This window comes from Pseudopodoces humilis, chromosome 3, assembly GCF_049639895.1.
Source record: "Pseudopodoces humilis isolate 2021_Gansu_Grassland_sample_001 chromosome 3, ASM4963989v1, whole genome shotgun sequence".
In the NCBI taxonomy this organism is placed as follows: domain Eukaryota; kingdom Metazoa; phylum Chordata; class Aves; order Passeriformes; family Paridae; genus Pseudopodoces; species Pseudopodoces humilis.
This window is the reverse complement of record NC_142202.1, coordinates 20,243,263-20,270,881: the sequence shown is the minus strand read 5'-3', so window position 1 is coordinate 20,270,881 and position 27,619 is coordinate 20,243,263. Positions and strand designations below refer to the sequence as shown.

Below are 27,619 nucleotides of genomic sequence, written 5' to 3'. Positions count from 1 at the left end.
CAGAGGCAGCTAATCATTATTAATTCCTTTAGAATTCATTGCAATAACATCAATCATGGAGAACTCATTCGGTATTAATATGGATGTAATGTGAAAATGAATAATGCACACAAGAGTTTTTATATTCCTATTTTAGAAAAATAGTTATGAACAGTGTATTTCTCTTTCCATCATCAAATCAGAGCTACCAAGAGATTTTCTATCAATTACCTTCATCATCATTCCAGCTGAAATCTTGTCAGAGCAAACATATTTCAAAGGATTATATCCAACTCCATTACAGCATTCTTCGCTCTTTGGAATAAGTTCAGTCTCACAGCATTTTACTGGCACTTGGTCATTCTTTCTAACATGTGCTAGGGACTCACCACTGGAACCTGAGCAGCATATGGTATCTGACTTATTCACGTACTCCTGCCCACAACAGAACATCCCTGAAATGAACAAATGAACAACAACAAAAAAATAAATCTGACTATGAAATTTAAGTAAACAAATGAATTGATATGAAAGGAGAAAGCTCACAATGCAATATATCTTGGCATAAACCCACCAGCAGCTGGAATTATGCAGATTTAGCTAAAGTGAGATTAAATTCAAACGTGAGGTGACTGAAGCAAGAATCCTGACTTCCAGACCTATGGAAAGCAATCAAGAATTAGAGAAATAAACACTGTCCCCTACAATCAACATTCACCATTCATGAACTTTTTTAAGAACTTTGCTACGGAATACCACACCAACGTACCGGCCACAGCAAGCTGGAGATGGATTGTTGATGAAAATTTTCTGTAGAATGTAAAAACTGAGAAAGCTTTCTATGTACTTTCTACTCAGGGCTGCTTCATAGCCCCCTTTTCTTCCAACAGTGCATCTTAGCTTTCCAGAATTTATCACATATTTTATATTTTAAAGTAGGGGGTACATATTAGGTACCTAGAACGGAATGGGTCACTTGCAAAATACCCACAGTGAAGTTTCAGTCATTTAATACAGAGAATTACTCTACAAGAAGTTGATATCTAAATATAATTTGCATTTCTAGAGTGGATTTGATGAGCTTCCAAAATTAATTCCACTGCCTTTTTCCTGGTTTTAATAATTTCAGTTTTAAAATAAAAGCTCATCGTAAGCATTGCAATTTTCCACATATTCACATGAAATACCAGTGTTAAACCCAACACCATCTAAAGAAAGGGGAAAGTTTTAACTCAGAACCAAGCACTACAAACACCTCTATAACTGGAAATGAAATAAATGTTATTACTAATTGAACCAGAAAGGCATCACACAAAAACCAGGGCTGTGATATACTGTTGCATCATACTACATATACACCAAGGAGTTTGTGCTTGACGTGATTTCTGTCATATGTTGGCATTTAAAACATGTGCAAGAGTGGGCACTTTTTTCACTGCTATTTGTTGCAGCAAATCTCTCTTAGAAGTCATTCATAATGAAAATTAATCTTTAAAGATACGATCCTGCTAAAGCATTCAGAACATTTCATTCCAATCACTGGAATGACTAAAAATGGTGATGTTACTCACGTACGTCACCTTATTTCAGGTCTGGTTCTATTCAGAGAAAGCTGATCACCAGCTCTTCAAGAGGTAAAATATTTCCTCTTTTTCCCACCCTTTTTTCCAAATTGCCCTAGGATTCTACCAATTTTACAGAGAGAATTAATGCAGAAAATAACTCAATTCAATACTAATAAGCAACTCAGACAGCCCCAAGGGACTTCTGACAGACAAACTAAAATTTTGATAATGAACTGCTTTTCTATTGAAACAAACAAAGCTGTACTCTTTCACTGTGAACCTCATCTTTGTTTAACTGAATTAAATTTTTCAGCCAAGATTTCACTCACATAACAAGAAGTGACTCCCTTTCTAGTTTCTTTGGTAAACCATTACTTCTTTAATTATTATCAACCTTGTTCCAGTGTGATAAATTGCTAATTACTTAATACCCTAATCAGCGTTCATTCTTTGCACAGATAAACTGTGACAGCGCCATTAATTTAAATAGTAATTTCACTTAATGGCCAGAACGGCACACCAGATTTTTATGCAGCATTTTCTGAAGACTGCATCCATCACTGCAATATTCTGACATAAAGATGTCTGACGTGCACTAACTCACTTAGGGAGAGCAGATGTTGCAGAGCAGAGTTTGGTAGTAATTCCCAGAGTGCATCACTTCAGCATGAATGAGCTGCAAAGGCAGAGGTAGACAATCTTCTGAAACTGCATTGCATAGCCTCTGACCTTTCCTTAATTTATCACATGTAGCACTTGACTCCTGAACCTTGACACCTCAAATGTACAATTTTAAATATGCTCCAAGAAAAACAAAATAGGACCATGTAATATTGATGGATTGATCTGCCTTCTAAAAATTGCTTTATTCAATTGCTTAAGGATCCAGAAATTCCTATAAACCCTTGCTGAATTCAACAAAATATCAAAATGTAAACTATTTGTTTGTAACTCAGTTGGAATGTGTGTGTCATATTTTATATATTCATGTTTCATAGGCACGTAATGCATTATAGCAAAAAGAAAATCCATGGGCTGGAAAAGATACTTCCTGCTAACACCGATTTCTGTCAACAATTATTTCATGTTCATCCCCAGGAACTGAAAAAATTTATAAACCTAGCTGAGTGATGAATTACTAATTTACTAAATCTGCAAAACCAATGCTTTCAAAAGGGGAAAAAATGAGTATTAAAAGGCTTAGCCTTTGGAGCCAGAATAGAGGATCAACAAAATGCAGAGCCAGTGTACATTGCAAAGTACTCCAAAAATCCTTGGCTTACATGTGGGTATTGCAACTATTACAGATCAGGAACCACAACAGTACAGAGCATCATCTTTCATGAGTCTGGGATGTCAGTATAGTGGCATTAAAAGAAAAAGAAAAAAAAAAAAAAAAAGACAGAGATAGAGAAAATCCATGAGTGCTTTTAGCTGACATTATCCTTTATAGCCAGAAATAGAGAACTTTGGATAATCACACTGCAGGAGTAGGGCTCAGGATGTGCATGTACACCACTGCCAGCCTTTGCCAGTAGATGTCTCTATGGTCACCCTACTAAATAAGGCCAACGAGGGGTGAAAAAGGAAACCTAAGAAAAGAGAAATTAATAAATAAAGGAAAAAATAAAAAGTAATGTGGGATGGATGAAAATCTCTTTTTGCAGGGCAGATTCTCTGAAAAAGATATGCAGTGGTAAGTGAAAAGTTCTGATTCAAGCTCTTAAACCAAAATTCAGTGCAAACCTGGATCTAGATTCATCAAAAAGATGATTTTGAACTGGTCACGCAACAACGAGACTGTGTACAAGGCTTGCACTTTTAGTGATCAAGTTTTTCTCGTATGCTTTTTCTGGAAGGACTTAAAGCCCTCAAACAAAAGCTTTAAATAGTCACTAGACTTTTAGCTATGGCATTCATTGCCAAGTGCAAAACAGTGCTTCAGAAGCAATTTGGCTTTTGCATAAAACCACCACGTTACCTCTTCTCCTCCCAGACAATGAGATCAGCCTTCCAATTACCATATTCTTGCAAAATTCTACTTATCCATTTGCCAATGATAAGTAAATTATGTTTTTATGTAAGAGCATTTTTTCCATTAAAATAATTACAATAATTAGGATAAGAAGCAGGTAGATTTTTGTGCCTGGCTTGTGCATTTTCGTGATGTATTTAGCAAGGCTGAAGTACTCCAAGAAATTAAGCAAAAACCAATTGAGCATGATCTATATGATATGATAAGAAACCACAATCTATTCTACGCTTAATGCAAAAGAATATGATCTCTTTTCAACTGTGGTGCTAATTAATCTTTCAAACCTGTGTTTGTGTTCAGTTGTGTGCTGGCTCACAGCATAAAGTCCTCACAGAAAACCCACGAGTGATGAAAAAAGCCACTGTTTTCTTTTTTAATAGCCAAAAGAATGTCATCCCGACCCATTCTTGAGAAAAATAGTATAAATGATTGAGCGCTATGGGCTAAACACATTTTTAAAAGAGGGACATAAAGGTTTTTTAAATATATATATTTAAGGGGAAAAAAAACCTGTTAAGAATACATATATACTGAAATGAAGAACATAACTTTCATCCCAAGATACCTGTATTACACTCCTACACAACTCATCTGCCCAGAGAGAGCAGTAAAAACATAAACGCTACCCCAGCAGTTCTGTTCCAACAGCATCTGTTAATTCACTCCATTTATAAAATACATATTGACAAAGACAACTGAACTGGGACCAGAGAGATTTGATTTGGTGTGAGAAAGTCAATTCAATGTGATTTTGTTAAAGGGCTCCTGCAGGCAAATAAAAGAGTTTAAGTAATAAAGTACATAAAGAGATGTTTTATGAGCCAGCCCCGTCTTGTGGCAGCCGCACAATGTGTGGCTATGCAAGAGAGCCTTGCTCAAAGCTGGTATTGAGAGCATGGATGCTGTAGATCAAGCACAATTAGGGATCACAGTGAGAGGGAGCTCAAAACATGCAAGCAGTGCTTCTCACAGCTCACATCACAAGTCACCAGTGGAAGGGAAGGATAGAATGGAAACCACAGAAACCATGGCAATACTCATCTGATTAGTTCATCCTGGCAGCACCAACAAGTTGGGTATACCAGAGCCACTGAAGGATCCAGCGGATACAAAAAATTACCTTATTTTGGGGGAAAGGAGGAGCTCAGCCTTCAGATCCAGATTCTTAGTTATATATTAAGATTCTTAGTTGTACAACTAGAGGTTCGAAATGGCACACGCTATCACTCAGCTTTGTACACCAAGCATAGCTGGGTACTAAATCTTTATTTCTGTGTTTTGAAACCAGGCTCCTTTTTCACACCACAATAATTTCTGAAGTCTTTTTATCAGGCTGAGAAAGCCTAAGGCTAATGAGATATAATTTGTCTAATAACTGTGGAAAGAAAAGACACATGAAAATATCTGAATAGGTTTTGTAATAATACCTCCAATCTATGTCCTCAGATAGTCACAGAGTGTTTTACAAGGAAGTAGGGTTCAGATTGTACCTCTGAATGATGGAGTAATTTCCTATTGCTTCCAAGAAATGAATGGGACACACCAGATGAGCCAGTGAGTAGTGCTGGGTATTAATTTTTGTTAATTTTAAACTACAGTGGGTTTAGCCCCATGTGAGGGATGAACACAAGGGAGTGACATAGACCACCAAGCAGACACCATTGCAGTCTTCAGTTTCCAGGTGACTAACCCCACATTTCCCGAGCAAATGGAAAATCCCGGCACCGGGATGCATGGCAGCATCAATGAGGTGGTCAATCTAACCTCACTGAGGGGACCAGTCCTGCTTCCTGATTTGCATAAGGAAAAATCATTCACTCCTTTTGAATTGCCTGGTTTCTTCAGCCCCTGCAGCTTTTGCACAAAGGCAAAGAAGGTTACTGAAAGCTCAGCATTTTGTAGTATAGCAAAACAGACGACTAAAGTGCAACAACGTTTTAACAAACTGGCCTACACACTCTAAACCTGAGTGTGTCACTTCTGAACAGCTGGTATCACAAGAGATTTAGAAAGATTAAGACCTTTTTCTTGAGGACTTATCCTTACCTGTGAGAGGTCTGTATGCAGTCCCTTCCTTTTCATCACCACAACAGACAGAATCCATGCTTATGACCCTTCCACCACAGCACTGCTGATTGAAACTGTCGTGCAGGGATCCACCACAGCAGATTTGATTGCCCGATGTGGAGTAAGGCATTCCCTGGCAGCAGGAATCACCAATTCCAACTGAAACTCTGTTTTCCTCTTCATTAGGGCAGCATACTTCTCCTGTCAATATAAGAATACAATTAAAAATTTTATCCATTTATAGCTCTTGAAATTCCTGAGAGGCTTTTATCACATAGCAACAAGTCTGGATTCACACAGCTTCACGTACAGAACTTTCCATGTGAAAGCACAGAATTACTGGGTGCCTTAGAATGATACAAAAGTACTATATTCATTTGTAATAATTATTAAAGAAATGTGCATTCATTAATTCAGGTCAAGTGTCTGTAAGATACATCAAAACACAAGCATGACAGAGACTTAAGCTGAGAAGAGCAATGAAAATAATGTCTGTGCATATGACAATTACACAGCTAAAAACCTTTCGCAATTGCAGCTACACAGTAAACAGAGCACATTCTTGCTGTGTTTAACAGAACCATCAGGCTACTTATTCTTGGCAAAAAATTTTCTTGTCTCCTTCAAAATCATTCCAAACTTGTTTTGATTAATTAATTCATGATGTTTAAAGCATTTTTCATGTTTGAGTGTTGCTCAGGACTTCATCTCACAGAGAGTTTAAGCATTAAACTCACCTTGAAAATTAAATACCACCATCACAATTGGTGGACTTGGTTGTTACTTAAGCAACATCATCAACTTTTGCAGGAAAAGGTCTTAGGATAAGACTGCCAATGAGACTGACACTGTAATAGTGGGGTGGGGTGGACAGAAATAAGCTGTGGGCTATCAGCAAAGTACATACCTCTATAAAGGATGCAAAAATATTGATAAATGGTAATAATTATCATTCACTTGTGTCTGCACTTGTGCTGATCCAATGTTCTAATATTTTTATATTATTTTTCTGTGTTGCAATGTATTCTATGGCTCAAATGTCATTTGAAAGGAGGAGTGTTTTGCTATTGAAGATGGGTAGTAGAGTTGGTTAAAGTATTTTGGCTCCTGAATGTTAATCAAAGAAATGTATTTGAATTTTTAAAACTCATCTTTCTCATTTAAAGCAATATCTCAAGTTATTTGCTTATAAAAGGTTGGGAATTAGAGACAGAGAGCTCCAAACTCAATGCATCTTTTGTCAGAAATTAACACGTGCTGAGATTGTAACAGATGACGGAGATCAGCGTACTCCTTTCTCCCCACATTCCTTGCCAAAGAGGTGCCTGGTGATAGTAGCATTATTTGTTCTGCCTCTCATCCTACTTCTGGGATGGATGTTTGCACTTTGTGCACTATTGTTTCAGAAACTGAGATTCTGCCTTCCTAATTTGTAATCTTCATGCCTCCAGCCCAGTATGCTTCAGCACATCCTGAGCTATTGAGCTGGCCAAGCAACATCTGGGAAATATGTATGCTTAGAGAGTTTCCTGTATAAATAACTTTATCAAATAAAGTAAATAATAAACAACAACAACAAAAAAAAAGATGAGAACAAATTTTTACAGTATAATGAATATATTCCTTCTAGGTACTTCATCATATTTTCCTGCATTCCTCGGAAGCTAATTTAGTTGCTACACACAGAAAGTATTAAAACACAGAATGTAGCTTACATCTATTGGAAATAAAACTATTTTTTTTTAAATAACTATTAGACATAAGACACAAAGGATCAGTAACCTTCTCATTAACCTCTCAAAATGGGATCCATTCCAAGCTAGGCTTGAAAATGTTCTCTCTCTGAAAACTACTATGCAGTCTTACCAGTTAATTGTTATCCTTATCAAAGAATGACCCACATTAACATTTAGCTTTAGGTTATTAGCATATTTATAAAAATAAAAAAGAAAAAACTGACCAACAGTGTTCATGTTGCTGCCCTTTGGAGCAGAGAAAAATAATGCAGCAAGTACACTTAGAAAAAATTTGTTTAAAATCATGTTCAAACATTCACTGTTTCATGCTTGTGAACTGCTGACTAAACAAGAACTACTTTCAGACATAAGACATTTTGTTCCAGTGTGCTTTTCTTTCTTGATGTAAACAACATTAAGCTAGTTAACGCAGACCACTGGATGGGGACAGAGGTCACAGTATAATCTCTCCATTTCAGTACACTGAGATTAATGAGGTCAGCAAAATACACTTCTCTGGTTCTTCCACGTGATAGCATTTTTCTGATGACATCATGGAAGGCATTCTAATATTGTAATATATGAATTACTTTTCAAAAGATCAGAACTTGGGATGTGCTGAATGTGTTGGCAAAATGTCAACCATTTCTGAGCCTATGGAATGTGTGCCAGCTCGTGAGTAATGGAAGCATTTCAGCTCCTGACCTGCCAATTGCCTACCAAGAGTTATACGCTCTGAACACTGGCCGCATGAAACGGATCTCTCCTCCCCCTTTTCCTCCCTTTCCCTGTCAACAATGACCCACCAACAAACTGGAAAACCAAAGTCTGGACAGTAACACAGAAGCACAGTTTTGGCAAACTTCCCAACCCTCTCAGAGAATACGAAAAGGATAAATTACCATCAAAGTTAATGCACATGGGAGGTACACTTTGATCTGTAACATTAGTAGAAACAAAGAGTAGACGGTGTAGAAACAAGTAGAAGTGATGTAATCCAGAATATCAACACAAAATGCTAACAATTGTTCCACAACAGAAATGGCTATGGAAAATCATGTGGGGTCAAGTCAAGCAGGGAACTAAACTTCACTACTAAATTGCCTGATGGTGTTCCTATTAAGCAGAACTGCCCTCCCCATTATGCAGCACTTACTGCAATTAAGTATAGTTTGGCATAAATTAGTTCTCTGGGAAATGACCCAATCATCAGGTTTCATCAATTAAGCTTTTCTTGTATAAACAGAGTGCACCATGTTTAGAAGACAAAGAGTGCAATTTTCTTTGCACTGAACACAACTCCTGAAGACATGTAGATGTCTTGACAAATCTCACATTTATTGTTTTTATTCTACTTGGTTTAACAAATACATCAACTTTGTTGTTTTGTTTCATTCAAGCAGTGGAAAGGAGTGGTGTCTTACCTACTAAAACTCTGGTGTAATAACCACCACAGCACTGATGTTTCGGTTGCATAGCATGTATCTGCCCACCACAGCAAACCCCTGGTGAATTAAGAATAAATGGAATGTACTTGTCCTCACAGCATTGGAAGCCAGGTTTATTGTCGTGCAGAATCCCATTACAACATACCTAGAAGTAGGAAAAAAAGAAAAAAAAAAAAAAAATAAGAGAGAGAAAATCAGTAAGGCAATATCTGTTAAACAGAACATAATGTGTTGTCTGGCAAAACAACATGTACAAAAACATGTATCCTAGTGCAGACACTAATACGACTCCAGTCAAATAAAATGTAACTTGGCTAAGATTCTGTGCCCTCCAGCATTATCAGACTTCAATAAACTACTGTGTATCTGACAGAATGCTGCTATTCTGTGGCCTTCAACCATACTGCACCTCAATAAAATAGTCCATTAATATGAATCATCTTCATATGCCTTCCAGGCTGTTTGAGTCTCTCAGTTTGGAGTAGATTGCAATACGTGGATTTAGTCTACCATCACCTGACCCTTTTTTTTTTTATTTCCCAAGTTATTTATTTATTTATTTATTTATTTTCATTTATAATTAAACCCTTTCAATTGAAAAACAGTATTTCCCAATATGAGCTCTTGGGTTTTCTTTCACATAAAAGTAAGTAGAATTTTCTTCTTACAGCACATGATCACTTACTTATCACATATCTTCAGACAATGTGATCTCAAGAGAATAGTATTTATATAAGGATTTATTTTTTTCAAAACAAAATTTATATGGAAATTATTTTTTAAAAGGTCTTTTAACTGTGGACTTCTTTCTAGGTGCTGTCAAGAAAATTATATGCTTGAAAAATCAAATAATTATTTGTACACTTACTCCTGTGTCAAGGGAGTGGCACTCTGAATACCCAGAAAATCATACAGCACAGTCAGTAGAATAACCATAAAAATGGTAAACTTGGGACCTACAGTCAGTGCAACTTATATCAGCTTGCTTCAGCTAGACATGAGGTGGAGTTGGCAGGAGGGCAGAGATGTTAGAGCAGAGTTCCTCCTTTGTTTTCTTTTGAAATGGACCTCTTCCACTACTGACTTTTACAATGTTCTAAATCAGGTTAATTTAGCAACAAAGAAAGTGTTCCTCTGAAGGATCTTTTGTTTATCTATGTACTTTAACTATTAACCTGAGGAAAAAAAAAATTAAAAATGTATATTAATAGGCTCAGGGCATCTATTTTGTAATATAATTATAATGTTAATAAAACATATACATATAAAAATGTTGTTTTTTCTGATGTCATAAACTCTCTTTGACTTCAGAAGGAAGATGCTCTGTTTTGTTCACTTTTGAATGGCCATTATTCCATGACTCTAGCAAGTATTAAGTTAGGTTCTGAAGTTACAATTTATAACACATAAACATTACATGAACCCACAATTAACATGAGGTACGACAGAGGAGGTTCCTGTTTCCTCATTTTTATTTTTATTTTATAACTTTATATGCTTTGAATTGCCAAATTTAAATGCAGCCCAATATTCTAATTTTCAGGAATTTTGGATCTCTGCAGGCCCTGTTATATTATTTTGCTGTCCACTTTGTCACTGGTAATATAACCCAATATATGAATTTAATTAACCTACTGTTCTTTCTTACAGGTCATTAGCTAAGATGTCAAATAAAACTCTGCTTTTATCCTTCTCTGCTTCCTAGCTTTTGGATATTTTGCAATGACTGGCATGCACTCCAGGATGAGTTTTCCTTCATTTACAATTGGCTCCAAAGAAATCTCAAAGTTTACCTGGCCTCTCTGTATTTCCAAGTTGCTTAAAAGCATTCCTAAAAACACAAACACAAATCCTATTGAGCCACTTTGCTCAGAATAGGTGACCTTTAGCAACAGTTCTTGATATTTGTAAAAATGCCCTCTGTCTTGTCCTTTTCACTGCAACCTACACTTGACACACCAGTCAGAAATTCTGTACCCACCTGCACGAAAAGAGGCCAAGCACATGTTTCTGGGGTATTCTTGGTGCCAATTTATGCCACTTGGGATTGTCTGGTGCCTCTCTCTGTGATCTATCTGGCCCAATACCACCTCTTCTTTTCATGGATTTCATTTTTCATCCCATTGTTCATTCCTTTTAGTTATGGCCACCACTCAAATTTCACCTGAACACAGTCTTTCCACCTTTCAGATAAAGAAAGATGCACATCTTTGGGTGTATCCAGTCTCAACTGCTTGAGCAGCCATTTTACTTTCCATGAGATGCTTCCAGCTTTAAGAAATGCCACTTCTCTTGTGAATCCTCTGTACAAAGGGCTGCTCTGCATGTTTCACACCAACACTGGGAAGGCCATTTTAGTACTAACTCTACAGCATTCAGTTTGAAACACTGTAAGACTGCATTAATATTGGTGTCTCTCCTTTTCCTCCTCAATCCCTGCACAAAATCCCCAGCTGTACATCCAGATGTGTTACAGTAGTTTCAGCAGCTACTTTCTCTTGTTAAAAATTCCATAACATTCTCAGTATTTCTCAACAACCTATGGACAGTTTCCGAAGAGGAGCCCAGTCAGTTCTACAACACATTCAGACTCTCATCTGGCATTACCAATTCATACAGTTGGGGCTATTATTACATAGTTTCATAACATCCTCTGCAGTCAGCTGTAAATTGTTAAAGCTTTAACACCTTTTTGGCAGTCCTCTAGAGATAGTTTCTATTTGCATCAATATTCAGCCCAAGGATTCTGCATTATCAATCCATAAAAAAACCAAAGCCTTTCAAGTAATGCTAAAATTTCACCACAGAAAAAGAAGAAAAGCAGATGGATTGAAAGTTCCAGTGGCAAAAGGTTATTATGAGCTCATCCTCTTACAAATGTGACAGTGCCACCTGGCTGGTATTATCCTGTACATGGAAGCAGAAGACCTGGACTGAACCAATACAGTGCCACCAGCATTTTAGGCAGGTTGGAGATCTCACCCATATAAACAGGGTTGAATGCTCAGTATACACTTGGAAACCAGAAGATCTTTATTATCTATGGAGATGATACAAGATGTTCATCCTTAGCTGTCATGGGAGCCCTTAAAAATATCAGTAACCTCACAAAGTAACTCACAAATCAATCCTGTCATTCTCTTCCCACCCAAGCACACAGAGGGACTGTGAAGCAGGTGCACAGGGACTGAAAAGGGTTGGGCACGAAGAAAGGCTTATTATGATGCCTGAGAAAGGCCCAGTCAGCCATGACACCAGCACAGAGTACTAGATATCAAATCTGGCAGCCAGGATTACACAATATTGTAACAATTTTTAAAAATACTCCAAACTTATCTAAGCAACTCTCTTTTAATTACAATTGTGTCATCCCTGATCCCTTTGCTTGCTGAAGACTTTGCTGAAGGATATTATCTGGCCTTATGGACACATGCCAGTTGAGCTAAGACTGATTTACTCAAATAAACAGATGTGTTAGGCAGCCATGTTTATCCTTCTTGTCAAACGCTGGCTGCCAGAGCCACTTTGTGAAATAGCAATCCACAAAACACTCTCAGGAATTCCTATTAGCTACAGGAGTTCATTAAAAATTTCTGCCTGTGGAGCAAACACCAGAGTAATGATTGACCCATCATGTTCTCATGTGAGAGGGAATATTTTAAATTAGCAAGGCTCATTCTTTTTTTACTTAAATTATCTCTGAATCTATACAGACACCCTTTTTAGCTAAGTATATCTATGCATTTCTCAAACTGTTGTTCTCTTTTGGTAATTGATACAGACTTAGATTTAAAATCCATGAGCAGAAATTATTTTTATTCTGTTACAAATCACTATACATTATCTTCCTAAAATTAGTTTCATTTTCTGTCTTTCAGGTGTGCTACAACAAGAAGTGTAATATCTTTAAAGGTTCTCTAAGCCTGAAAGAACTTGAAAAGAATTTGCACAATATTGCTAACATTAACAGTAAATTTTGCATAAATATTGATGGGATACCCCTCACCAGTCAAGATGTGTTACGTTTCACTGCTGACAGCTTTTGAGGTTAGCTATCAAGCCACTGTTTTACTCCTTCTGTCCTTAAAAAAGAGTCCTGCTAGTGTTTTTAATAAATGGCACATTAATTACAATGAGTAAAGGAGTAAGCCTGTACTTCCTACTAATGTCAGTTATATTTGATTAGTTCATTAACTGAAGGTTTATACAGCTTGTTGCACCTGAAAATAAAAAGTGATGAAGCTGTATTAACATCTTCAGTCAGGACCCTTTTAACCATTGATGTTTAGACTCACAATGTAAAGTGAGCAGAAATTATTAGCCTTTATGCCACTACTTTAATTATATCTTTACTGTACCTGTCTCATTATTTTCAGAGTTCACCTCACGAAGTCAGTAAAAACAGATGCACAGTTTGGTAGCTCCATGTATAATACAGGAATGTCTTTCCTACTGATACTGAGATTATGCTACCTTCTAGGTGAAACTCAGGAAACCTCCCTTCTTAATTGAAGTACCTCTGCAAACCTCATGGTCATGAGACTTCACATATGGGTGGAGTTACGGATCACATCTTACTGAAAACAGCTAGAGAAAGACTGACAATTTTGGCAGCTTGGGAATACTCAAGCAGCACAGTTTATCACTGTAAAAGGTCCACAGGACCATAGGGAGCCTCCTGGCAGCAGACAAAATTCAACATCAGAGTGTATTCTCAGCTCTTCTGCAAAAATACACACTCAAAAATATTTCTAAATTCTTTCTGTGCTCAAGGAATAAATGCATGCAAGTTCAATTAAACACCAGGGTAACGACACTAGGAACAACAGTGTGTTAGCTTTAGTTAAAATAGCAAAGAATCCTAACATCCAAGCAGAAAACTGGATAACAACTAGAAAGAAGAAGTAGGTATCTGATACAAAGATTATTTAGGATGGGAGGAATGTCTGGTCTTCACTGAGTTTAATACCAGGCCTGCATGTGCCCATGAATGTGCATGTACACATGTCCCTCATAGTGAAAAGGTCACTTGCCCTTTTAGAGATTCCCCAGGTGGCTCTGAGCGAGTTGATTTATTTGCAGAGCACAGTCCCAGGCAGGGGCTCTAACCCAGATCCCAAATGCAGAACACACACAGCAGTGCAGCCTGACAGTCAGGCTGTTTCCCACTGCCTTCCTCACAGAGTTGCACCACTTGGCAGGACCCAGCTCAGCCTGAGCTGGATGAAGAGTCCCTGCATCCCACTCTGCTCCACACTGACAATACACCCTGGTATTTTTTTACTGGAGTGGATTATATTTTGGCAATCTTTTATGTAGCTGAATCATAACAAATCTCTCTTTTTCTGCAGTGCCTTACAATAGAAAGCTGCTGATGCCAAATGTAATCCATAAATCCATAAGGAAAGATTAATAAATAACCAAAGACATATCTCAAAATAATTTATACAAAATGCCTGGTTTTCTTCTCAGTTTATACTCATGAATTCAAGAAAATTATAAGAGCAAAATTAGATCCATATTTTGTCTTGTAAACAAGGTGCAATAAGTGACTTGAGCAACAGTGAGAACTCCATAATGTATTCGTCTATTTATATACAACTGCCTGCTTTTGCTGACCAGTCTATCATCAAAAAACTTATTTACTATTCTGGATCTGAACATTACTAAAGCTGCTCAGCATTTAATTCTCAGTAGCATCTCTTCACATTTGGCTGTACAATCAATGTATAGTGAATAGTTCAGGTTGGATGGGCCTTTGAGCAACCTGGTCTAGTGGAAGGTGCACCTGCCCATGGCAGGGGGTTGGAATGAGATGGTCTTTAAAGTCTCTTCCAACCCAAACCATTCTTTGGTTCTATGAAGTGCAGCTGGCACTGGGATAAAAAGCTTTTGGAACAACTGTACACTGGTCAGGGTTGCCTTTCACTTCTGTCCAGCAGACTGTCAAATCCAAGGACCACAAACACCATAAAGCCTGGCAGTGAGTTCTATAAAAATATGAGAGGGCTGCCACTGTCTTATATTGTCCCTGTCACAGACTCCAGTTTAAAAGGCACAAAAGGCACCAAGAGCTCTGTAGATGTCTCTTACAGACATTTTGGAAGACTAGCATAGATATATGTAGCAAAACTGACAAAGCACTGGGAGGGGAATTTTAATCAATTCACCCACAAAAATTACCCCTATGACATTTTATGTATGAGTGCTTCAGTTTCCTGTGGACCTTCCAGTCATTTATTACATATCCATTACTTAAAAAATAGCACCTACTCCTAACCACGGTCTTGGAGAATACAGAGAGACCATTAGAACAATGTAATGCAAAATTAATTAGAAAATATTGGAGAGCCAGGAAGCTACAAAAATAAATGAAAATTCTTCAACCTCAAAGTTACCATAAATGTATGAAGACTGAAAAAATAAAAATGAAGAGGAAAACTTCTAAAACTAATTTAATACATATTTAATTCATGTACATGCCAAGATGTAGTAAAAGTCTACCATGCCAGAAACCTGAAATAAATAATTTTAGAAAAAAGGGCTGCCTATAATGCTCTTGCAAGATATCAGAAATACTTATATTTAATATAGTATTGCTTTCAAGGGAATTCAAAAGCTAAAGCCGTGTTGACTGGAATAATTTATATTTAGATTTGAACCCCTCAAATAACTCACTCCCTTAATTACTGTCTTGTCTGACAGGGAATCTTGTGAATACATATTGTTTGCTTTAGTCACAGAACATGTGATGATGTCTTTGACAAATAGAGACACTATTTCATGACATTAAATCTTACTTTCAAACTAAGAGTTTTCTACCTCATTTGTCAATAAAAACCATTACAGACTCCTGCTATGCTATTGATTCTACTCCTAAACAGGAACTCATATGAAGATTAACCTGAAAATAGCCATAATTTAAAAATGCCTCTGACAAATCACGATAGATTCCATTCAGAGTTGCTCATCACTGTCATGTAACAGTTACCCACTTGTAGCTGAATCTAAATAGATTTTCTCTACTGAAGAACCTGGTCATTAAACATTTAGCCAAGGAATAATTTAAGAGGGGGAAAAAGCCCACAAAACCAGCAATCTGTGTTAATAACCATGATTTCCCATGCAGGAGTTGAGGAATGATACCTCACACACAGAGAAGCTTTATAGATTTGATAGCGTTTCTCAAATTCTGCATACGCCTGGAAATTTCCTGTGGCCTTTCAGTGGTCAAATGCAAACTTTATGCCAAAGGAGCCATATGAACTACCATGCACGTACAAGAGCTGCCCTGTCCCAGGTACAGAACCCAGCACTTTCCCTTGTTAAACTTCATAAGGTTGGTGGTTGTCCATCTCTCGTAACTTGCTGAGGTCTCTCTGCAGGGTCTCTCTACCTTCAAAAGAGTCAACAGCTCCTCACAGTTTGGTGCCAATTGTCACAAGTAGAATGAAAAAATACATACTGAGATCTATGTGTATCCGCCATATAATTAGTCACAATGGGACAGTGTCAGTGGACTCAAGAGGTGACACTCCTCAAACTTCACTATCCATGGCTTGTGTGATTTACTTGGGAACATTTATACAGCCTGAATTCTTAGGATGAACACATGAAGCAAAGCTTTCTGAAGGGAAGAAACTTCAGAAGTCTGATATTGTGAAGTGAGTAGTGAGTCCTTGTAGTGGCTGGGAAACTAGAGTCCCCATCCAGACCTGCAATATATTTGAAGGGTTTTTGAAACACAGGTTCTGGCTTAGCTTCCTGTGCAAGGAATTTAATTCACATGTGTAAAAATGACTTCTACTCTTAACCAGCATGTTATAAATGAAAACAATTTGGAGATTCACTTCTACATTGCACCAAGCCAAAGTGTTAATGAACACGTTCATAAATGCATACTAATTAATTTCTCCTAAAAGGAAAAATAAGGTCAACAAAAAAAGACTTAAAATAACAGAATCACTTGTCATCAGCAGACTCACACACAGCTATCCTTGTATGAGCTCAAACATCCATAGTTGATTTTAAAGATTTTCAAGATACCTATCAGAGCCTTGATTTTAAAGAATCAAAAGCATTTTAAAGCATCCACTTCCTTTTCTCTGATAACTAGAGGTTTGGTTTTCACATCTCTTCCTAAAAATATTATTTTTAATAAATATAACTTATTTTATAAATATAACTTATATTATTTTTAATATATATAACTGAAGAACATAGAAGTACCTCCGACTCTGGATGATAACACACTTCTCCACAGATATTTTCATCCTTTTTACATTCTAATGAGATGCACATTCTATTACTTTTGCTGCTCCTTGGAGTTTTCGATGAAGTACACTTCTGCCACGCTTTACGTAGCAGCTCATATCCTAGGATAATGCCATTTGGCTGTCCTGGCGATGCCCAGTTGATTTGAAGAGATCTGCAATAAGAAAATCAACATCTGTTCAACTTTTGGATGTATTTCTGCCTCTATAGCTACTTACATTCGATTATTAGCATATAGTAGTTTCTTTTTACACTAATCCACACTGAGTGAGAAATTTCTAAAATGTTCTGGATAACAAATTCCACAGATGTTTCAATAACCAAAGGTCTAAAAGTTTTTCCAAGTGTCAATATGTGCTAATACTCCACAAAAACAAATCACACACACAAAAAAAGTCCTTAAATGTTGCTTTTTAAACAACATCTCATTCCCACTTCTGGGAACTTATGTGTAATAAACTATCTAGCATTTTACTCTTTTCATAATTCATTTTCCTCTGTGCCTTTTCCAGTGCAACCTACTCACATTGTGCTCAGCCATCACTTAGAACAGACTTGTCTTAATCTTTCCTTTTCCTTGCTTAAAAAAAAGAATGAAAAAAAAAGAGAAAAAAGAAAAAAAAGAGGAAAAAAAAAGGATGTTGCTTTGAGATGCATTCTTCAATGTAGAATTAAAGCTCATTACAGCATCAGTAATCACTAGTTCCCTTTTGTACTTGACTATTTTCATTGACATAAAAGAAAAAGTAAAAAATGGGAGTGTTTGTCACGATTAAGACTCAAGACTTCTGACTGTAAAAAGTATCACTGCAGCAGCCTGCAAGGACTGTCTTTAAAACAAAATCCTGTAGCTGATTTCAGGTTTGATATCAGATCATCATCAGTTTAAGGAAGAAAATATCTTAAGGGATATTAAATCATGCTCAGCTGTAGCATTCCTATCGCTACTAAAAATGTGTAGATATTTCCTCAAAAAACTCACTTAGTACTATGATAAATTAAAAAAAAATAAAAAGAAAAGGGACATTTGAAACAAAAGTACAATTTTTCCACTGGTATTTGAAATTAATGCTTCATTTCTTGTATGATCACTGTGGAGTCTTGCATAAGACACAAATTCCTTTCACTGTGACTCTTTGGGTAGAGAGAAGGAGATCCCAATGCTACACGTAGATAACAGGAGGACTGACAACACTGCATAGTTAGGCTCCAAGTACCTCTTTTTAATCTCCATGTCCCAGTTATACAGTCACTGTCAGAATGCCAGTGACATCAGAAATTAGCATTATTTAAATTTCAATTTAAAGTGAAAATGCTACAGTGAAACAGCAGCTGCTGAGATAAACTTTGACATCTTAACGCAATAAAAATAAGTGAACTATTATTTCCCTTCCTTGAGGAATAAACAGAGGAATACACACTGCAATAAGCCTTTGCAGAGAAGGAATTAATGTCACCTATGAGGGAATAAATTCATAGGTGGCTTGTAGAGTTGCCATTATCATTCCAAGGTCTTCATGTGAATCATAGATTTAATTCCATATTCCATCCATTGCTATTTTGTATTCTCTGCCTATTCTACCACATACACATGAACACATACACAAATGCGCTCATACACATTTAAATAATGTTACACTTAAAATCAGAAAAGCAGGAAAATAAATTGTACAATCTTCAGGAAAAAATGGTGAAAAGAAAAGGAAAAGAAGGGCAGTACTTTAACCTTTATAAATGCCATTGTAACTCTCTCCTGGTCTTTGCACAGAATAGATCACAGGAGCAAAGAAAGCATTCCCAGTCATATTTTTGTATGATTTGCTTTCTGCAAGATTCATTCAGACCCTCGTGAGTATATTTTCAGAGTACCATGCCAGTTTTTTTTAGTTTTTCAAGTCATATTTCTCTCTAATATAATTTAAAATCAGGCCTAAGAATTAACACAATGATTTAACATTTTGCCTTTTCTGTGGAGCTCAGTATGTATTTCCTTCCTTTAACAAGCAATCACTTTATTATTATTTGATAGATACACATTTGGGGTGGACATAGCCTGATATAAAGAAAAACTGCAGCTGAACAAGGAAATTGTGTAGAATGGGAATTTGCTGACCAGTGCCAACAAGGTAAAGCTCAGTATGACCTTCCAGAACAGGCTCATAGACAAGCAGACTCTTTCACAATTTTACAGGTGTTTCAGTAACGTCTATACCTCCCAATGCTTGCCACCCATGGCAAATCATGGCAACACAGCAAGAGCTGAGCATAGCTCAGTTTAAAAAAGAACAGCAGGGTTTTCATGGTACTGCAGAGGCTTTTTGACATCCCCCATCTGAAGGCTGAGCTGAAAACCTTCTTGAGCAGGTGTAGATTTAATGGGACATGATGGGCGCTTTAGTGCGCAGGCAGCTGTGCCATGTGCGGTGCATCTGATACAGCTGCAGGAACACGGGGACAGAGCCTGCCTGTCCTCTCCTTTGATCCACTCACTCCCTGTGGGATACACTGGAGTTGTGTCTATCCTGGGCAGTGCCCAAAGCCTGACCTGCAGAAGCAGCCTCACGAATTGTAGGCATAGACAAAAAATGTGCAACAGCTCACAGGTGGGGTATAATCCTTGTCTGCCCAAGGGTCTGCCATTTATGATAGCTCCTATGCTGGATGAGTCCCACGGATGTCACTGAGATGAAAATACTGAAGCAGGCAAGGTAGCCTAGCCATGTTCACAGAAACAATCTGCTTCAGACTACAAGTCCATGAAGGCACTTTCAGGAGATAAAGAACAATTTCAAACTGATCCATGAAGGTGCATTTGCTTTTGTGAAGGAGAGAAAAGTGAAATCTTTGGCTCAAGAATGTAAAGACAATTATTTCTGACATTTCCAGGAAGATTTTTTTTTAAAAAATCCATAAAAAAATCACAGTATTTTTTAATTTTGATAATGCTTCAGATATATTTTGATAAAACAGACTGGAAATAAACTTCTGGGGTTTGCCCGCTTCATCACCAGCTCCAAGTGTACATAAAGCGGAAAAGGACTCCTACTTTTTTTTTTCCTCAATATAGTAGTAAAGGTTTAACGATGATGATTAAAGATATATCAAGGCTTCACATCAGAATCTTGATAATGAATGTTCCATTAGTCTCATCACATGAAAGAGTTAAATTCAAAAAATCAAAGTTTCAATGACTTTACTTTTTAGGAGCTGGAAGTGGGAAAAAAAAAAATCTCACAAGATTCACCTGACAGTCCTAAGACAGGGAACACTGCTATTATTAATGACTAGTGGATAAAATACTTCCTTCATCAGGAGATCACACATACTGAGAAACTGCTGCAGCACTATTGCACAGGAGTTAAGTACCTGCTGCATGGTGGATGCAGGGCTGACATTATTAGAGAAGGCAGTGTGACACAGTCCAGACAGTCTGATAAATGGCATCACGCCTCTGCTGTTGCTACAAACTTCCTGGAGAAACCTTTCAGTGCTTTGTGTTTCCCATGACTAGAGCAGAGAGAGCTATCAGGTGTCTTCTGGCTCTCTGACCATTTTTCCAGTATGGAAAATTAGACTCCTTGGTCTTTAGTTCCCAATATTCCCTTAATGAAATCTGCACTACATTTTCTCATCTTCCATTTGTCCAGCAATGAGACCAATTTAAAAGTTTTTTAACACAGTAGTAGACTTTTTAGCACAGTAGTTTGACATTTTCATATTTGATCTCCTTTAGAACTCATGAGAAAATACCGTAATCCAAATAATTTTTTGCCATGTTTTATCTGTTTTTTCCTAAAATCTTTCTCATTAGCATGTTCATTTAAGATAATTCCTCCTCCTCATTCACCCAAAACCAGCAACAGACATAAAAACCTTCCAAAGTCCCATGATACTGAACACCAAGCCAAAGAATTCACCCAGCTCTTCTCCCTTGGCCTTATCTTCTTTATCTTTCCATTACACCCTGACCGGGGCTTCTGGTTCTCCCCAAGATGCTTAAAGGGCCCTCTCTTCATGAACCCATGAAGGATTTTCCCTAGATTTTCTAGGTTAGGCCATGGTGTTTCCTGAGCCATCAACCTTTGAATTAAGCATGCAACAGAATTGCTGTATTACAAGGAGAAAGAGAAAGAAGAAGAGTGTTTTAAAGTGGGATGAAGTATTCTCCAACACACCATGAGAATTAAAACCACTACCCAAACTTTCAGTCAGCATCCACATACATTCAGTACTCAGAGAATTTTCTAAACTGTGCAATAAAATGCTATACTTGTTTACAGAGTCAAATCCTGAGGTCCTAATTAAAAACAAAACAAACAAAAAATGTACCTGATTTCAGCCGCATTTGTTTCTACCTAAACATGGTCAATGCAGCCTCTCCCCCAAAAAACCCAGTCAAGAAACTTAACAAAGCAGAACCTGACTTAGGATTTCAGGATTGGGTCCCACACAGTTTTCTATTTGAAGTTCAGCATTATATAATAATTATATCAGGACTGTGACCTTTTGTGCCAAGTTTCAGCCTGAAGCTGAGTTATTAAGTGTAAGGGGTGGAAAAGTAAGGTATAATGGCTCTGGTGGTATAACCTTCATTAGAACAGTGTGGATGGAGCTGCTATCAGAAAGACTTCTAAGTTGCTGAATGAAGTTATAATTTCTGTCATGTAGCACCTTGAGGCAAATTTTTAAACAATTATTTGTGAATGCTACGAAGACATTATCCTACAGCATTCTCATCAATAATACAGCCCCCCAAAACTGATTCAGAAGAGGGGAAAATGCCATGATTCCAATTAAAGACAATAAACTGCACAGGCTTTATTATATTTCAGGTATCCCATGAGCTTATACTCTAGAAATGTCTTTTTTTGCTCTCTGATGATAGATACGTATTAAAATGTCCTCTTGTCCACACAAACTGTTTTTATTTTTTGCCCAAGCTTTTTTCCTTTGTGGAGGATAAATAAGCAAAATTCATATTCAGCCTAGCACATGCCAAGGCTGTCAGCTACAGTGTTTGTCATATTTCAATCAAAGCTGAAGCCAGCCAGTCATTTTTATACTGCACAATCCCTACATACTCGAGGACCAGAATTAATGAATTAGCTATTGATTAAATTCCACTCTAGCAAATCCACCGTGGCAAATAAATGAACTACCCGGGGCACATGTAGGCCACGGCCAGACATGTCCGGGCAATCGATCAGTAGTTAGTATTCTTTTGGGATATAAGAACAGCTGATGATAATATGACATGTAGGAAAAGGCAGTGTAGAAACAGAGTCTGTTTCTGGCTGAGCAGATTATAAAGTAGGAAGGCGTTTTTGATCCTTTTGCATTCATGTGTTATGACATATTTAGTCTATATATAATAGCAGAAACATGCATAATTGTTTGCAGTACAGAAAAGTACAGACAATACAGACAAAGGCATACATAAGTTAAAGCCAAGGGCAAAAGATGAGATCCTGAATTGAGATCTTATCATCAAACAAGCTTTGACTGTATCTATATGTGTGACAGAAAAATAGCAAGCTTAATTTCACCCTTATACAGAGACAAATGCTCAATTCAAGTAAAATATACAAATAGCAAACAGGAATCCAAAGTCCTTAAGAGACTGGAGATGCAACTCCATTCTGTTGGCCATTTCTGAAGGCTCAGATGTTAGATACTAGTTATTTTCAAACGATTCTTTTTTCTTTTGATGAAAGAAACACTGCTAATGAGCATACTCCACCAGAAGTTGAAATCACAGGAACAATAACACAAACACAGGAGGTTAACTGCTTTACTGTTGGTGTAATTCTGAAAAATGTGTTTTCAAGTTGAGTTTTACTTTGTCTTTGGAAGATATTAGCTCTCAAAGGATCACTGTATAAGTTACTATTTGGCTGCTTCTAAGGGCTGCAATTTTGATGCTCCCTTTACAATTAAGAAGTTTGCCCAAGCCTGTGGATGTAGTGGATAGGCAGATTGCAAACAGTGGTTCAAGGAGACATAGATATGCACGCCTTTTCAGATAGCTTACTAATTCTTACTGCTGTGATAGGTGACTTTTTTTACCCAGAATTATTCTAAGTTTCCATTATCAGCATCGCATTGCTCCCTGAACATTAATCTTCCTCTTCTTAACTGACAGCAGAATGTGATAATTTTCATTCCACTACACTTCTTCTCTTAACTATTTCCACTTATGCCTTATTTATTATCACAGCACAGTGATACCCAAATGGGTATGTACAATCAACCATGGGTGAGACTTCTTTGATTGATCTTTCGGTGAAAAAAACTCCAAGACCAAAGATATCAACCACAAAAAAATGTTTTCAGAGTGTATACTGAATTCTTTCATGTACCTTACTCAATTTTGAGAAGACAGCTTTACATTCAGGTCCCCATTCTGGCTAAAAATCTCCCTGATACACAAAAGCCACCTATAGCACAGTACCTTGAGCCAATTATGTGAATAATGGGTGCTGACAGCTGCTTTGGCTCATCTTCCACAGTGGTGATCTGGGTCCCATTGCTCCTCACGCAGGCATACACCGTGCAGGCTTCAATCTGATGGAGAGGAACATGAGGTTCACATACTCAGCTGCAGAAATTTTTCATCTCTGCTAATTATTTAGACTTTCTCTTCACCTGAGATATAATTATTTTCTGTTTAACAGATTCCATGCAGCCAGGAAAATACTGCAGCTTTGAGATAAGTGTATCTGCCAGAGATATACTGCACTGTATCACATTTTCCCACACGATTTTCAAAGGAAGGGTACATTGCACTAATTGCTGTTTTCTCTTAAATTATCACCAAAAGAGTTGCAATGAACTTGTTTTTCTGCATGTATACCCCGGTACACAATACTGAAAAAAACATGCTTTCATCTGAGGCCTTGAGTAAGGTTTATATTCCTACTATATATTCCGACATTAAATAAAAAAAGAAGTTTTTCTTAGTGTTTTCTATTCTTTCATGTCTATTTTATAAATTAAAAGTGAGAAATGCAAATAGAAATAATACATTTTTTTATGAAAAAATGTCACAGAAATAAATTCTTATTCCTTCACTTCTTGGGATTAAACTAAGAGGAAAAGTGAAGGAGGTAATGAAGGATCCTGACATTGTTTCTGTACTGCCAACAGGTAAGTTACGCCAAATAAAAAAAATCATGAAAATGAAAAATAATGCAGTAAGATTACCAGTGAGATGCACAGCATCCAAGATAATATTGTTTCCAGGAAAAGAAGAAAAATAATCAAAAGAAAAAAACAATAAAGGCATCTTACTTTGCTTTTACCTATCCTGTTGATGTAAATACTAGCACAGCAGAAGAGAATAATTAACATCTCAAGCAACAGAAGGTGGCCATGGTAAATTAATACAGAGGGTCTATAAGTGAGGCAGTACACTGAATTTGCATTGTTATTGAGAAAAGACAAATGTGTTTCCAAGTGGCATTCAGAAAGTCATATGTGTATTCATGGATGGAGGTTTGCTGCTTCAGAGGGGCTGGAACATGGAAATCTGTTATGGTGTGCCTGTCTGTGATGTTTATTTATGGCATGGAGTAACTGGCTGGAAATTTTCAGAATTAAGTATATATGGTACTACTAAGTTTGTCTCATATATAATTATGTAAACCAAACCTTCATGAAATAGACAGGAATAGTTACAATTAAGTGTCAAAATCAATTTCTTGAGGCGTTTAATACAAAGTCGGGATAGAGAGATTTCTTTTTCATTATTTTTATTATTATGTTTCTGCCCACAGTATTTTGCCTTTCACTAGATGTGTGAAGAGAGGCGAAGGAAGAGAAAGGAAAAAGCAAAGAAAAAACGTTGCACGTATTAAAGACCATAGGAAGTACTGAGATGATTTGAGAGATCAGCTCTGCTGTCTCCTCAAAAGGGTAAGGAAAAAACCTGATAATGGGGTGTCAAATGCAACATCATTATTTCACTGTACAATACATCATACATGCCTAATGTTTCTTAAACAATTGCAATTTTCTTTTAATGAGTAGGAGTAGAATCTTTGCCTCTTTGTAATATATATTGGGGCTTTGCTAATGCTGAAGCACAGAGCATTTAGGGGGAACTAAATGGAATTTTGACACTTTGAAAAAAGAGATAGTTGAAATTTGTGATGAAAAGTGTACACAAACCAAAATATGCTGAAAATAAATATATTCCTTGTATGGATACGAAAAGCATCAATGCAAACACATGTGCATGTGTGTACAGAAATTTATGAAACAATATTCTTCTTGGAAATCCAAGTAGAAGTAAATAAGTAAAATTAAAGTATGTTAGGGCAACGCAGAAAATACATTCTAACCTGTATATCATACACGGTGAAGGGAGACAAATCTGCCAAAAGAAAAGATCCCGGCTCGCTCATTCCGGTCCTGTACTGCTGGTTATTTACATAGACAGAGTACCCTGTGACAACACCATTTGGGTTTGAAGGCGATGTCCAGATGACACGTACAGCTGTACTGTTGATGATGACAACCTCTGGAGGGAACATGCCCTCAGGCTCTAGAAATAAAGGAAGAAAGTGAATAAACTCCAGCTGTCTCTGCAAAAGCACTTGTTTAACCAAATGCAGATTAGTATTTAGGTTTAGCAAAGGGTTCACTGCTTATCTGCTTTCCTCTGATGAAGTTATCACAGTCTGTAGTCTTCTGTAAATTGGCTTATTATACTCTCAGTTAGAAATCATGAGAGCTGATGGTAAAATGCTTTATACCAGAGCACAGTGTCAATCATCAGTAGTATGTGGCCAGTGAGATATGATGATAAATTACTCATCCATCTGCACTGCCAACATACAAATATTATTTTTGTCTCCCCAGTCCTAATTCTTAAAAAAAATAGAAAAGAATAGAGCGTTTTGCTTTTAAAGCAAAACCTGAGACCGAAATACCTTATGTCTGATGGAACGTGACATTATCAGCCTTATAGATGAAGCAATATGCAATATTGCCATTATGTAAATGGTTTCAAATGCTGATTACTATAGGTAATGATGAAGTCTAACATTTATTTAAAAAAAAAGAAAAAACAAAAAACCAACACCTTTCTTAGCGTTAAATTACATAATTATCTCAGCATGTCATAAATGACCATGCAAAGGCCTATTTTTATCATAAGAACCCATCTTTACCAGTTGAAAAATTGTCCTTACCATCAATTCTATTTTATAAACAAAAGGTGCTGACCTTTGGCATGAGAAAGGAAATGGAATCCTCCCTTAAAGTGCTTTGCTAATGACCTGGAACACTTGCTTCTGAGGTAATGATATTATAATGTTTATAATGAGACTTTATAAAGCAAAAAGATTAGAAAGACCATTCTAAACACATTTCAGATGCACAATTTTTTTTAATTATTATTTTATCCTCAACCTCCACCTCCAGCTCTGTACTTGCCCACTGGCATAGAAATGACTCATAAAGAATTTTCTTAGAGACTGAACTTGCACCCAGAGTTTCTAGTGACTCAGGAAAGGCCCTGTGTACAGCTGTCATGTCAAAAGCACGTCGCTTCACAGAGCAAATCTTTTAAAAAACCCATTAATTGTTTCTAAATTCCACCATTTATTGATATGAACTCAGTTCCAAACATAGTGCACACAGACAGGAATATGCAGGAGAAGATGAGAGCAAACTGGGTTAATATCTGCTATTAGAGCTTTTGCTTCTGTCTCAGTGGGACCATTTATTGATCTACCACATGATGACAACCAGCACTTAAGCATTTTAACGTTTTAGACCTTTTTCCTTTTATACCGGAAATTTTATAATGGAAGGATGACTGATCTCAACCCTAACAAAAATCAATTTCATTCTCAGATTTTAAGCCAAGCTGCATTCACTGCTAACCAACCTCCATCTGAGGTAGTCACATGCACAGCTTCACTGTTGATGCTGTGGACTCCATTAAAAACTTGAGAAAATATCTGATACTCTGTGTTGGGCTGCAAATCATCTATGACTACAGAGTTTACATCAGCCTGGATCCTCAGAGATCTTCTCTCATCAGAAGAATTCACGAAGAGGGTGTAGTAAACAACATCTCCTTGCAAATCCTGCAATGCTAGGAAAAGAATGGAAAAACATTGAGATGTCAGCTGGTAAATATCCAGTCAGCAAGTTTCTTATCAACATTCATTGTGAAGAGAAAACTAAATTTTACACAGACCCTCTTATTTTAAGAAAGGAAGGAAATATTCTATTAAGTACCTCCAATTTCACCCTTTTAATGAGTGATACAGACTCTGCTCTCCCTAATTTGTCAAAATCATTAATGGTTCATCATCCTATCCAACACTGGAGAAAGCTTTCTTCCTCTAGACATCCCCATGATGACAATGGAATAAACAAAAAACAGGTAAAACCCACTGCAAACAGTGGTGTGCCGCCCTTTTTGCCCCTTCCCTTCAAACACCACTTCCCAGAGCCCACTCCAATCCTGTGTTATTCCTCTAGCCATGAATAAAGGACTTG

General features: G+C 37.0%; 1 protein-coding gene across 1 annotated transcript in view; it reads right to left on the bottom strand.

Annotated features, from left to right (window-relative positions):
- Positions 1–27,619, bottom strand: part of USH2A (usherin) — a 370,331-nt gene that overhangs the window by 81,096 nt on the left and 261,616 nt on the right. Inside the window, exons 45-51 of the mRNA XM_005523335.2 lie at positions 27,000–27,209; positions 25,447–25,649; positions 23,556–23,668; positions 17,060–17,258; positions 8,807–8,975; positions 5,626–5,847; positions 211–434 (exon numbers count right to left, since the gene is read on the bottom strand). Coding sequence (XP_005523392.2) covers positions 211–434; positions 5,626–5,847; positions 8,807–8,975; positions 17,060–17,258; positions 23,556–23,668; positions 25,447–25,649; positions 27,000–27,209 — 1,340 coding nt within the window. The remainder of the gene's footprint in view (positions 1–210; positions 435–5,625; positions 5,848–8,806; positions 8,976–17,059; positions 17,259–23,555; positions 23,669–25,446; positions 25,650–26,999; positions 27,210–27,619) is intronic.